This window comes from Giraffa tippelskirchi, chromosome 5 (assembly GCF_054371585.1).
Source record: "Giraffa tippelskirchi isolate mGirTip1 chromosome 5, T2T-mGirTip1v1.2.pri, whole genome shotgun sequence".
NCBI lineage: Eukaryota > Metazoa > Chordata > Mammalia > Artiodactyla > Giraffidae > Giraffa > Giraffa tippelskirchi.
Window position 1 is genome coordinate 168,949,417 of NC_137279.1, and position 14,732 is coordinate 168,964,148.

The 14,732-nt window shown below is 33.3% G+C and overlaps 1 protein-coding gene across 18 annotated transcripts in view; it reads left to right on the plus strand.

Annotated features, from left to right (window-relative positions):
* Positions 1-14,732, plus strand: part of NRDC (nardilysin convertase) — a 100,275-nt gene that overhangs the window by 50,765 nt on the left and 34,778 nt on the right. For all 18 annotated transcript variants that reach the window (XR_014052234.1, XR_014052238.1, XR_014052237.1 and 15 more), the window contains 9 exons: positions 637-732; positions 1,765-1,887; positions 3,764-3,821; positions 5,742-5,815; positions 7,218-7,287; positions 8,851-8,928; positions 10,088-10,208; positions 10,290-10,348; positions 10,869-10,923. Coding sequence is in view for 12 of the 18 variants with exons in the window: in XM_081485424.1 (XP_081341550.1) it covers positions 637-732; positions 1,765-1,887; positions 3,764-3,821; positions 5,742-5,815; positions 7,218-7,287; positions 8,851-8,928; positions 10,088-10,208; positions 10,290-10,348; positions 10,869-10,923 (734 nt within the window). In the remaining 6 variants the exon portion in view is untranslated. The remainder of the gene's footprint in view (positions 1-636; positions 733-1,764; positions 1,888-3,763; positions 3,822-5,741; positions 5,816-7,217; positions 7,288-8,850; positions 8,929-10,087; positions 10,209-10,289; positions 10,349-10,868; positions 10,924-14,732) is intronic.

Consider the following 14,732-nt stretch of genomic DNA (forward strand, 5'->3'; position numbering starts at 1 on the left):
AGAGGAGCCTGGTAGGCTACAGTCCATGGGGTCGCTAAGAGTCGGACACGACTGAGCGACTTCACTTTCACTTTTCCCTTTCATGCACTGGAGAAGGAAATGGCAACCCACTCCAGTCTTCTTGCCTGGAGAATCCTAGGGATGGCGGAGCCTGGTGAGCTGCCGTCTATGGGGTCACACAGAGTCGGACACGACTGAAGTGACGCAGCAGCAGCAGCCGCTATCTGGGGCCAGTATCCTGTGTTTTCTCATCCTGAGTTTCCTTAGGGCGCACTGTCCCTGTGGCTGTAATGTGATGGCTTGATGGCTGTAACATCCTTTGTTAACTGATATGGCAGGCAATATTTTAGTTCTCATATTCTAGACTTGAAACTTTCAGGTCATTAACTACCTGTTTTATTTGAAAATAAAGGAAAATCTCTAGAAAGGTGAATTGACTACCCAGAGTTACAGAATATATTGAGTCATAGAACTTGTCCTAGATCATTGAATTCCCCACTTCAGTCTTACTACACATGATTCATAAAATTAATTTTTGTTACTTCCTTACTTTCAGTTCTTTAATCCTGAATTTCCAGATAGTAAATCAAGATACTGAATTTCATTTTATTAAAAGTATTTCTTTAAAATTAACAGAATATCAGCTTGCAAGACCCTCTGATGCAAACAGAAAGGAAATGTTGTTTGGAAGCCTTGCTAGACCTGGACATCCTATGGGGAAATTTTTTTGGGGTAAGAGAGTAAATACTTCATCATGTTTCATATTTTCTAGTAAAGAAAGACTGAGAGCATGAAGGGTTTATAAAGAATGGAAAGGTAAGGTAGTTAGGTACGTTTTACGTTTTGGGATAGGTAGGTAGCTTTTCAAATAGAAAGCAGTTAAGTATGTCTATATTTTGGTTCTCTAACATTGGATATATGAGGAATAGCATCTAATATTTAGAAAATGTTTTTTGGGTGCCAGATGCTCTACTACCACAGTGTGAATTATCTCATTCAATCGTCATAACAATGTTATGAACCTGGGTACCATTTTAATCTCCATTTAAAGATAAAGAAACAGGCTCAGAGAAGTTAATTTGTTTAAATATGATAATGGTGGATGTGGGATTTGAACCTCTTATAAAAGTGTGTTATAAAATATGTGCTCTACCCCAACCTGAATTTGCCTTTATCAACAGAGATTGAGCAGTGATTTCTCTAGTAGTTTTTGAGCTGTGACCTAATTTTGTTTGATTGGTAAGCTGTTTAAATGGTGTCTGTTTTTCATAATGCTGTTTCTTAGTGTTAGAATTCAGTTATTATAGCCTTATATTAATCCTCTTGACTACAGAGTAGAATCTGGAATGAGTTGGCCTAATGGCATTTAGACCAGTCATTCAAAGGATGATTTGCTTGTTTGTACAGTTGTATACTCTTTATATGGCATCCTGGCTGTATGTGGTTTATATTTAAGAATTATGCAGAATATTATTAAAATAATTCAGTGATAAAACCTAATAGATTAGTTATTAAGAAAGGAAGTGTAAGGCAAGTACTGTTGTTGAGGTATTGCTAACTAGAGATTAATTCCTTATGTGTTAAAATACACCTTGAAATTGTTTCTTGTAAATTTTTGTCTTATTATTATAAACTGTTTCAGTATTTTGAGTCACTTGGGTTATTTCCTTAGTTGTATATAGTAGCAGAGGATGCACTGTCAGTGTAGAGACTTTTAATACAATAAACTTAGTCATATCTATAATCTTTTTCATTTTTTTATAGGAAATGCTGAAACTCTCAAACATGAGCCCAAAAGAAATAATACTGATACACATGCTAGATTGAGAGAATTCTGGATGCGTTACTACTCTGCTCATTACATGACTTTAGTCGTTCAATCCAAAGGTAATATTGTCTACTATGGCCCTTAGAATTACTTGAAAGTAGTGCTTTCTTAGGATTTGTCTGTCATATCAGTGTTGCTGTGCACTGTTAACTTACTTTAGTGCTTGATCCTAATACGAACTAAAGGAAATCAGAATTTGAAGAGGCAAAGCTCAGGGACACACAAGATCATCTGATTCTCAGGCAAATGTTTTTTCTCTTATAGACATAAGTCTTATCTCTTGGCTAGTATTAGTGTATTAATGTACTAATAGATTGTGAATTGGTCTTTTGAGCAACATTTGGCTGCTGCCTTTATCATCTCTGCTTTTGCATTTAATCTGTGTTAATCATAAACTGTTAGAGGGCACAGTGTTTGTCTTTTCATCATTACATGGGTCCAATAAAATGGCATGATTAATTGAAGCCTATCATGGTGATGCTAGCAGAAGTATCTTAAATGTAAAAATATTGGTCAGTACCTCTACACTTTTCCTTCTTTTATCTTTAGTGAAGATAATGTTGTATCAACTTTTCTCATTAAAGAAATCATAGTATCTTTCTTTTGTTTTCTTTATATTTTATTCTCCTTAGGTTACTTTTCAAAGTCAGTCGTTTGCTGAACTATACATTTTGATATACCTCATATTTGTATATTTGATATACATTTGATATACCTCAGTTTGTATATTTCTTTTTGAAAAACAAATTTTCTCACCCTAATGTAAGTCTCCCTTTTATAAAATTTTGCTCTCATTGTCAAAATTAAGATCAGAGCTGACTTGGCACTTAATTATAAAACATTTTTATATTTAGAATCAAAATTAGTCCACTAAAGTTGACACGAACGTAAGGTTATGGATATGGTGTGGCATTTAGACTGCAAATGTGCATCTCAATTCCTTTTACAACGTTTATTAAAATAGGCAATTCTATATTTAGTATGTAATGTTAATTGGCAATTTTAAACTAATTTTTGTTTCCAAATCTGTCATGAACATGCATTTTTCTTCAACTGGGTATTGATTCTTTTGCATTCTTTTCTTCAGTGATAGCAAATATAAGTATATTAATGCTTCTTGCAAATTCCTAAAATAGGTCCCACATATTTGATAAGAGAACTTTGTCCAATCTAGAGTCAGTTTGGAGCGTCGGGATTTATTGTATCATTTACAAGTTAAATATCAATATAAATAATATGGAGTAAATTCAGAACTTGATTACTAATTTGCATCTTGTGTTATATATCCTGGGGCATCTCTTTTTGAGTTAGTGAAACTCATGTGTCTGTTGGAACTAACAAGTAATATCCAGTGATGGTAACAAATCACTGGGATAAGAGTAAAAGATTTCTTTTTTCATTTAGAACTCCTGTTTTACTAGAAATTTCAAAAGAATTTCTTATGAAATATAAGAAAAAGAATCGAGAGAAGATAGAAATCATATCAACCTAAGAAGACCTCAGCAAGTGTATATTGATGTAAAACAAATGGAATATAATAGTGCTGATGAGCTGCTGAGAAGGGTCAGTGTAGTGTAGGTTAGGTAAGAGAAACCTTCTTAGAGGAGGTTTTGGAATGGTGATTGATGTATTCTCATCTCTTGGTCCTTCACTCTTGCCTAGCAAAAACTTTTTTCCTACTTATGTGCTTTCTCTAAATTCACTAGGAAGAAAAAATTAAGGAGTCTTAACAAAATTAAATTACATGTATCTCAAGGTTTTCTTAAATATTGTTATTTTTCCTGTTACTGATTACTGGTTAAGGAGTGGCAAGTGATGCCCAAATTAAAGTATTCCTTTGTTTTATAGCTAAAGATCCATGAGAAATCTAATTGCATTTCTACTTTTAATAACAACATTGCCTTTCCCTGTCTCCTTCCTGCCTTCTCCACAAAGAAACTCTGGATACTTTGGAAAAGTGGGTGACTGAAATCTTCTCTGAGATACCAAACAAGTAAGACATTTATTTTCATAAGTCATACACCTATGGAGTTAAAGAGGCCGTTTTTTGCTTTTAGTTTATTTTTTAAAACGGGTGATTAAATTAAGACCTAAAGTAGTTTAGATAACACAGCAAGATAACACAGCCTTTGAGTGGGAAAACTGACTTGAATACCCAAGTTTCCATAGTTTCTGTAGTTCAAAACTTCCAAGCTTGTAAACTTACAGTAAGCAGTAACTCTGAAGAATTTATGCCTCATGTTGTTTGTTCAGAGCTTTTCTGTTACTGTGTCCAGTGCTTGAAACTCTGATATTATTGTATTGAGAGGTAGAATATACATATACTTACATGTATCCCTTGCCTCAGAACAAATTATATTCTGAAGGTTTGTTTTTTAAGTCAGTGGTTTGGAACTTGGAATGCTTTTCCCTCAGTAAAGAATAATCTTGTAGATGATAATTGACTTTACATATTGCCTGAAAAGCCTGTTGCATATATTCAAATCAAATTGCCTTTTATTAGAAATTGGATGTAGAGTTCCAGCTCAGAAAGCTACTATTTTTTGGTCCACTTCAAATTCATAAAAATAATACACATATTTAAAAGATACTTTATTTTTATATTTTTTGTTACAGAGAATACAAAAAATTTAATTCTTAAGCAAATAAGTTTCTCTTCCCACTCTTAGCAGTTTGCATTTTAGTAAACTAAATGAAATCAGATTGTTTTTTTCTTGTATCAGGTGAGTAAGCTAGACTTTTTCCAGTTCTTCATTTCAAGACAATTTGTTTTAAATTTATGAAAGAGAAATTAGTTTTAAAAATGTTAGAATAATTTGTAATAACAACTGATTGGTTATTATTATTTTGCTTAATGTAAATTTCCATTGATTCTAGCAATACTTTTAAGTATAGAAAGATAATGAAAGCCATGCCAACGTTATGGGGTTGTTTTGTTTGTTTTGATAAAAAATGAATATTAGCTCCTTAAGTGTCAAGTGACAGATTGAAATGTGTTTCATTGTGAAACTTGACTAATAAAATCAAAGTATATTGAATAGAGGGGCTTCCCTGGTGGCTCAGATGGTAAAGAATCTGCTTGCAATGCGCGAGACCTGGGTTCGATCCCTGGGTTGGGAAGACCCCATGGAGGAGAGCATGGCCACCCACTCCAGTATTCTTGCCTGGAGAATCCCCATGGACAGAGGAGCCTGGTTGGCTACTGTCCATGGGGTCACAAATAGTCAGACAAGACTGAGCAACTAAGCACAGCACATATGGAATAGAGGGATTCACTAGGTCTTGTTGGTCAATCCCTGACAAGAATTTTAAATTTTAAAAATTCTTTTAAATATTATTCATTAAGAACTTTGGTTCCTTAATCAGACAGGTTAAAAAGTCTTTTGGGTAATTAGTACTGATTTCATATTGACCATCTTTAGGAGAAATATTAGTTAACAGTATATTCAGCTGTGTGGGAAGTCTTTGGAAGGAAGAATACAAGTTTCTTAAATACCGCAGTGCTTAATACCATACTTTATTCCTAAGAATCACTCAATGTGTATTTGTTGTATCAAAAAATATCTCTAGTATAAATTTTCTCTCTGAAATGGCTTTCTATTAAGAGGAGAACTAAAGTTGAATGGGACTGATAGAGACAGTAAATATTGGGAGGGGAGATCTCTTCAATTCATTGTTTTCTGTCTCCCGTGAGTTTTAAAAGTATTTTAGTTATTGGGGCTGAAGTTAAGAATAGTTTGTGTAGTTCAGGATTTTATGGCTTTCTTGCCATCTATTCACTTATGCCTAGGATGCTTCTCAACCAGGGGCGTGTAGAATAGATTATAAATACCTATCAGTTTAGGTATCCCTAAAGATACTGCTTATAAAGGCTTTTGCCAATGAAATTTTAATGTATTTGTTTTATTTTCAGTGGGTTACCCAAACCAAACTTTGGCCATTTAACGGATCCATTTGACACACCAGCATTTAACAAACTTTATAGAGGTTCGTGAACCAAAGGTTTAAAACTATTTGAAATAACTTTAGCACATTCTCTAAAATTTAATTGGGGCTGCCAATTTTCTTTGAAAATGAGAATACAACAGAAAGTACAGCTAGATTGGAAAGGAAGTAGATAGACAATGGAAATCCAACTAGTGACAGATAGCAGGCCACTAACTAGTAGCAGATTCATTGGTCTAGTACCCTGATGCTGCTTGAGTCTGTTTTGTGCTTTCTCATTTCCTTTTGTTCTTGGTGTTTTTTGTTTCTTTCCTATTTTGTTTTATCTATATTCTGCTCTTTTTTGCCTTTTAAAGACAAAAATAGAGGATGGGAAAACACTTTAGAAATAACTTCCTTTTATCTTCACTATAAAACTAATTTTTATTAAATGAGACAAATTTAGTGTTAAAAAAAAATGGGCGGGGGGAGTCACCCGTAAATCTTACCATCTAGAGAAGTGGTTTTGGCAAATTTTCTTTTGAGTCTCTATACGTATATTTTCTTAACATAGTTGAGATTATAAAGTATATATACTTCTGTCTCTTGCTTGTTTTCATTTAATATTATGTTTGTAATAATTGCCCAATGAGCCATTACATGGTTATGCTATAATTTACTTAACAATTTGCCTATAATGAATATTGCAAAAGCATTCCTAATTCACCATTTCTGTTTCTTTACTTTTTTTTTTTATCATGGCAAATATTTTTCTTTCTCCTAATTGGCTAATTATTCCCTTCTCCTTCTCCTTCACCCCAGTTGCCAGTCTCTTTCCTCTTTGTTTTCTCTGACTAGTGACTTTTGTCACACTCTTCATTTGCTGCTGCCTCCATTCTAACTAAGCTGACTCTTCCCAGAGACAACTTATTTTTGGTTGTATATTTTCTGACTGTAGATATTCTCTTCAAAGAATCATAGGATAGTAGCACTGGGAAGAATCTTAGGATAGTAGCACTGGGAAGAATCTTAGAGGTACTTTAGTTTACCCCAACTTATACCATAACAGATTCAGAAGGAGTTAAATGCAGTTTATTTTCTCAAAGTCATATAAACTCACATAGCAAGATAGTAGTAGGGCTAGATTTCAGCCATGGGTCTCCTTATTCTTAGTCATGTACCTGTTCTTGCAAGAAGGAATCCATCCTTTGGGGTGTTCATATTTTCATAGTTCTTTTATCCATGCCTTCTCTATCTGTGAAACCAAATTGAAAAGAAATTTACAAAAATTGCACTATTCAAAGTGGAAAATTGGCAACTTGAAATAATAATTGCATTGTGTTTAACTTTCCCCTGCTTATTAGAGGATGAAATATATTGAATTTTTAAAAATTTCATGTAACATAGTATATATAAGTTGTGGAGAAACGCTTATTCTGCTCTTCTGAAAAATATTTTTGTTCAGTTGTTCCAATTAGAAAAATCCATGCTCTGACCATCACATGGGCTCTTCCCCCTCAACAGCAGCATTACAGGTAAGAGTTCAAAGACAAATTTACTCCATTAGATACTGACTAAGAATCATATTTTAAAAGCATACTGAGTGGTTTAAATTTGGGCACTCCAGATTTATAAACGCGGGTAAGATGATAAACTGGGACACCACTACTTCAGTATTTTTGCCTTTGCTATATGTTTTAATACCTTCCTGGATATAAAAGCTAGAGTTTTCTTAGGATTAGTTGCTTTTCCTGAGTGTTTAAAATTAAGTATCTTAGTGTGAGTGCTAACTTTTGTAATAATTTCTTTAGTACTCTGAGTATAAATATATTATAGCTTATGATTTATTTGTTAGTGGTGACCATTTAGTTTGATCTTCTGAAAAGTAAAATTAAGTAATTTTGAGCCTGGCATACAACTACAGCTTAAATCTCAAGAACTCATTTGAGTTGGGAATGAGTTGGGTCAGGTTTTTAGAAGTTAGGAAAACATTTCAGTTTATTCTTATAATTATCTTACAGGAGCCATATACATGAGCTAAGAAGTTCTTTCAAGGTTAGGATCATTAAGTGGCTACAAAGGCTTTTCTCATTAGAAATAAATGCTGATGAACTGATACAAAGTTAACTTAAGTTTCTAAAACTATTACCAACAAAACAAACCCCAAAAGACACACAAGCAGAAGGAAAGAAAAGTAATGTGTATTGCTTAAGCTCAGTTCAGTAAAAAATGCTTTTAAGAATCTAGTCTCATGAAGTTAACAAACAAGATCAGTATGCCTCCATTTAGAAAGCAGAGAACATGTATATTGTCTATTTGTTTTTTTTAGTGTAGGGATGATATAGGAAGTAGTAATATTCATTGATTGTATGTTAGAGTATCCAAAAAAATGTTAAAATGATCATATGCATATTTAGAAGTTTATTCCATTTGTTTTAAATTTTGATCAGAAAAATAGTATGCTTACATAATATTAAGGACAAAGAATATTAAGTAAAAAGTAAAACTCTGCATCTCCTCTGTCTTCACAAGTATGCCTAACATTAATAGATTCTTGTATATCCTTCAGACATTAAAATAATAAATATAAAACATATCTTTTTATGGAAATGGAATTATACTATATATACACCATTCTTCCTCTTTTTCGCATTTTCTTATTCTGTTTTCTTAATTAGCAAAGCCTTGTTTATCCTCTGCCTGATTACTAAAGTAATTCATTGTAGAAATGTTGAGAACTACTAAAAAGTAGAAAAAAGTCATCCATGATTCTGTTTTGCAAAGACTGTACCATTTCTATATGTTTTGATCCAGTTTTTTCCATGGACTGTGCATTTATTTTAACCTGATGTTTGTTCCAGATATATGAACTTCCAGTAAATTAGCTTTTGTGAGGAACAATTTATTTTTACAAAGAAGCAAGTGTTTTTGTTTTGCTGCTATCAAATTAATTATAATTTCATATTTAATGAAATTTATGTGAAAATAAGTTTATAACCACATTCTCAAATATCAGTCTCAGGAGTAAGATTTTCTAAAGTAAAATTAAGGTATTTGTACCTTAATATTTTAAAATTTCTGATCTTTTTTTGTTTAAGGGTGAAACCGCTTCATTATATCTCTTGGCTGGTTGGACATGAAGGCAAAGGCAGCATTCTTTCTTACCTTAGAAAAAAGCAAGTATTTAATAAATATTTTCAGTGTAGCAATCTCTGAAAACTAATAGACAACAGTTTTATAGAACCATAAGTCCTGAATTACATAAAAGTTTAGCTCTAATCAAGAATTTGTATTTGAACAATAATAAAGTCAGTTATTTAAATGCTGTGGATCTCCAGCCTTTCTCAACCCAGAAGGTGGACTTTAATGAAAACTTCATTGGGCGGATAAATTATAGAACTTTGTGGGACTGTGAACAGCCATGTGTTTTAGAAAATAGCCAGAATGTCTCCTAAAGCATTTAAGCACTTGTTTAAGTTGCCTAGTCAAATAATAGAAATATAACTTTAGAATCAGGACCAAAGCACATTAAAGTAATTCTTTGCTTGACTTTTCCATACACTATTCAAGAATGGAAGGTGAGAAATTTAAAGACTTTAAAACATTGATGTGTACTAGATTATTCAAAGAAAGCTGAGGGGGCAGGGTTACTAGAAAAAAAAGTGAATGAAATTAAATGTATTCTTTATATAATAAATGTAATATGATTTTAGATTTACATAACCTTTTTATCTTACTGTGCTTTATTAGAATTTCAAAACATTCTAAGTAGGGATGTATCTGAAGTGTTTTTTAAGGCTTCTTCTAGGAGATCATTCAAAATGGGATGTGAGAAATGCCTCCCAGGGAAATTCCCTGGTGGCCCAGTGGTTAGGACTCCATGCTTTAACTGCCAAGGGCCCAGATTCAGTCCCTGGTGGGAGAACCAAGATCCTGCAAGCTGAGCAGTGTGGCCAAAAAAGAGAGAGAGAAAGAGAAATGCTTTCCAGAAAACATGCTTCTAATATTTTGTACTGTTCTCTTCAACAAAAAATTACTGTAGCTTCATGAAACTGTTAATGTTTTACTATGTTGTAATATTAGGGTTTCCATTGAAGGAGTAAATACAGCTATTATTTCCTTCTGGTCAGTTCTGTATGCATTACAATTCCTTGGGAAGCTTTGTACTTTGTAAAAAAATTGTACTTTTAAACTTACTGTTGGAAAGCATGTTTGCTTCAAAGTCTGGGCTTCCCAAATTTTACATAGAAAGCCTACCTATTTTGTTAATTTGAAGCATTTGTGAACTGTCAATCCCAAGATACTGATTGGAATAATTTTTTCTCCTCACTGTAGGTGCTGGGCTCTTGCACTCTTTGGTGGAAATGGTGAGACAGGATTTGAGCAAAATTCTACTTACTCGGTGTTCAGCATTTCTATTACATTGACTGATGAGGGTTATGAACATTTCTATGAGGTAAATAATTAAAATGGAGGGGTTTTTAAGTTATATAGATATCACTTTATGCAAAAGTATAATTAGATGCTTTGTTTTTAGGTTGCTCATACTGTCTTCCAGTATTTAAAAATGCTACAAAAGCTTGGCCCAGAGAAAAGGTAATATTTATATGTATATACTTATTAGAATTAGGCCAAGGGTCAATCCTAGTATGTTTTAGCCTTCAGGCTGCCAATAGATATGGATTAGGCCTACCTTGATGGTGTTCCAGGCATTTCTTGCTTAAACTCCACTTTCCTAGGGACTCCCCTGGTGGCTCAGATGGTAAAGAATCTGCCTGCAGTGCAGGAGACCCAGGTTCCATCCCAGGTCAGGAAGATCCCCTGGAGAAGGGAATGGCAGCCCACTCTAGTATTCTTGCCTAGAGAACCGTATGGACAGAGGAGCCTGGTAGCCTACAGTCCATGGGGTCGTAAAGAGTCAGACATGACTGAGCGACTAATACTTTTCACTTTTCAATTTCTGTTATTGGTTCCACTTATTCTTCTACATGTGAATGTACATTAAATATACAGGTTATGTGGGCATTCTGTTTATTTTTATACTTCTCTTTTCTTGCTGATGATTCCAATGAGAAATTTAAATCTGTCTTCTAATTACAATTTTTTTCTTTCACAGAATTTTTGAAGAGATTCAGAAAATTGAAGATAATGAATTTCATTACCAAGAACAGGTACTGGAAGTCAAATTATTTTTGAATATTATCTGTGACCAAGTTGAAACTGGTGTGGACATTGTTCCTCTTTTTGGAAGTGTCACTGGAGTTTTAATTCTACCACTCTGTCATGTGAGTCTCAAGATGGCCTTGAGACTATCTGAAAATTAACTCGTGTGTTTTTGAGCATTTATATTGAGTAACAGAGAGAATTAGGCAGATTGACACAGGTCATTTGTTGTGTGGCAATCATTCATCTGTGTAGTCATTTCATCTGTGGATCCCTTTGATAAACATTCATGGAGAGCTTATATTTTGGGAATTCAAATATTGTGAATACATTTTACAGGGTAATATGAAGTGATTATTATTTGTAGTGTTAGAAATAGTGTGCTTTGTGCTTTCAGGGTAAGGAAAGCATTTGTCTTGATTGGAATAGGACAAGGAAGGCTTTATGGGTATAATAAATTTGAATTGAATTCAGTATTAAAAAATAGGTAAGGTTTAGACACATTCTAAGTATTAGGAAGCATGTAAGTAAGGAACTCGGGGGTACTGTGAAGAAGGAAATGGTCCTTCATGTCTGTAGCATAGGGTATATGAAAGGATGAAAGAAAATGTAAGAAGTTTAAAGCAAGGTTTTTAAAAAACCCTTTTTGTGTCTTGGATCCCTTTGGAATCTCTTAAATCCTTTGGACCCCTCCTCAGAACAATCTCTTATCTCTTCATTTTTTTAAACTTTCAGAAACATTGCCCTAGTAGTACAGTGATCACTGGTATATCCCTCATCCTAGGTTTACTAGTTCTTAATATGTTGCCATATTTTCTTTCTTCTTTCTCTCTCATGCCTCTTCTTATTTATGTGTGTGTGTATGTATTTTTTGGAGGTTTAATAATTACAGACATCATGATACCTCTTACCATGCATCTGCTACTTACAAATGTATTCTTAAATAACCTCACTAAAATTGTCATGCTCAGAAAATTTAACATTGAAACAATACTGTTAAATATTATACAGACCATAGAATAATGGGTTTTCTTGTTTTGTTTTTATATTTTTTATTTAAGTATAGCTGATCTATAGCATTATGTGTTAGTTTCAGATGTGTAGCAAAGTGATTCAGTGATATATGTGTATCTATATACTGTATATGTAAGATTATTTTCCATTATAGGTTATTATAAAATATTGAATATAGTTCGTTGTGCTATACAGGAAGTTCTTGCTGCTTATCTCTTTTATGTATAGTAATTTGTATCTGTATCTATACTCCTAATTTATCCCACCCCACCCCCTCATCCCTTTCGCCTTTGGTAACTATAAGTTTGTTTTCTTTGCGAGTCTGTTTTTGTTTTCTATATAGATTCATTTGTGTTATTTTTAGATTGCACATATAAATGATATATAATATTTGTCCTTCTCTATCTGACTTACTTCACTTAGTATGATACCTTTATGTCCATCCATGTTGTTGCAGATGGCAGTATTTCATTCTTTTTAATGGCTATGATATTCCAGTATATGTGTGTGTGTGTGTGTCACATCTTCTTAAACCAGTCATCTGTTAATGGGCACTTGGGTTGTTTCTATGTTTTGGCTATTATAAATGGTGCTACTATGAACTTTGGGGTGCATTCATCTTTTAAATTGGGATTTTCATCTTTTCCAGATAAATGCTCAGGAGAGGGATTGCTGTATTATATGGTAGCTCAATTTTTAGGTTTTAAAGGAACCTCCATCAGTTTCTATAATGGTTGCACCTCTTTACATTCCCAGCAGTAGGGTAGGAGAGTTCCTTTTTATAGAATACTGTTTTTAAATGCATAAGATAAAATGCAGTAGGTTACAAAGGAATATGGAAATAAAGTACTCAAAATAGTAAGAATTAGTAATGTGTGTCTCTATTGATATATTATTAAATTACAAGATCTAATGGTAGCTCTAATAATTATTAGAACTTTTGAGTAGCAGTGAGTGTGCAATTTTGAGATATCTACAACTGTATTGTGATTTCTATTGATTGTAGTCATAGATGCTGATAATATTACTATGATTTTTTGCCTATATACTCATAAATGAGTAAAAATGCTAAGTTATAGTTTAATGAAAATATGTAATTTCTTCCCAGTCAAATTCATGCTTCCCACCCTCCCTGATTTTGTCCACTGATATCTTGTGGAAGGTATCTGTGGATCCTTGATTAAGAGCCCTAATTTAGAACCAGTTCATGGAACATCTTGAAATCTGCCTTTTTGGATCATCACTAGAAACAATTCCCTGTGTATCTGCTACAAGTCAAGAAGACTAAAGTACATGAGGACAAGGTTGTAAAAGCTATGAGCTTCCAGTTACTGTTGATTCCTATGTAATCTGCTCTAAATGATTGAAGTCATTTGGAATTGAAATCTTATTCTATGAAAACAGAGAGCTGTTGTGATTTATATTGGCCATTTGATGGTCCTGTAGACATAATCTCTAAATAGATTGATATGCCTAGAACCCACAAGTCCTTCCATAAGCCTTAGCAGTTGATGGAAAAAAACCTGATTTTTTTCGGTGTTCTTGTCAGCTGTTGTGGCAGCATGTGGGCTAGAACTGTGTTAGGGAAAGAGTAGGAGTAAGAATTGTGGGCCAGACATAAGTAATACCCATATTCCTTTTTTAGGGGTTGGATTTTTAGCATTAGTTGAGTAACATTTTCTCTCTGTCCCTCTAGTTCCTTCTTAGCAAGACATTTCAAGATACCTTTTCTGTAGCTCCCATTTTGTAGCTCATTTTTTTTACCTTTAGTGCAGTGTTACTGAATGCTTGTCTTAATTTTAAAACATGAATCCAAAAGATTTTAGACTAAAACCTAATCAGAACAAAGAACAAATATGAATGGTTCATATCTCTGAACCACTAAATTTTAACTCAAGTAGCTCAGCTTATTTCAGCTTTTATATATTTCTATTTTACTAACAAAGTTGACCTATCTTCTCTTCAGACATTTTTCTTGTTTTCATCAGTAAAGACAAATAGGAATGCTCTTTCAGACTGTTTAAAAACCAGTCTTTTATAACTAAGAAATTTAAAAATAATTTTTATTTCACATGGGAACTTGGACTCAGTATATATAAATATATATAATGTGTAATACAGTTAGGAGTGTAAAATGGTGCAGCTGCTTTAGAAAACAATGACCTCCTTAAAAAGTTTTGCATAGAGATACCCTACAAGCCAGCAGTTACTGGCTTACAGGTATATACCCAAGAGAATTGAAAATGTATGTCCACACAAATACATGTATACTTGTGTTCACAGCAGCATTATTCATTATAACCAAAATGTGGAAACCAAGTGTCCTTCATTGAATGAATGGCTGAACAAAATGTAGAATTTTCATACTGTGGAATATTATTCAGCATAAAAAGGAATTAAGTACTAATTCATTCTACAACATGCATGAACTTTGAAAACATTATGCTAAGTGAAGGAAGCCAGACACCACAGGTCATATGTTATATGATTCACTTTATATGAAATATCCAGAAAAGGTAAATTGTAGAGCCAGAACACAGACTGATGGCTTTCAGCAGCTAGGGGTTGTGAGTAACTGGGAGCAACTGCTTAGTGGGTATGGAAGTTTCTGTTTGGACTGATGAAAATATTCTGAAACTAGAACTACCAACAGATATAAATAATGATCATACAACTTTATAAATATACCAAAACCCACTGAGTTATATACTTTATTTTTAATTGTGTACCTTAAAAGTAGATTTTATGGTATGTGAATTACATCTTTAAAAAAAATAAAGCATAGCATTCACGTGTTTTCTTC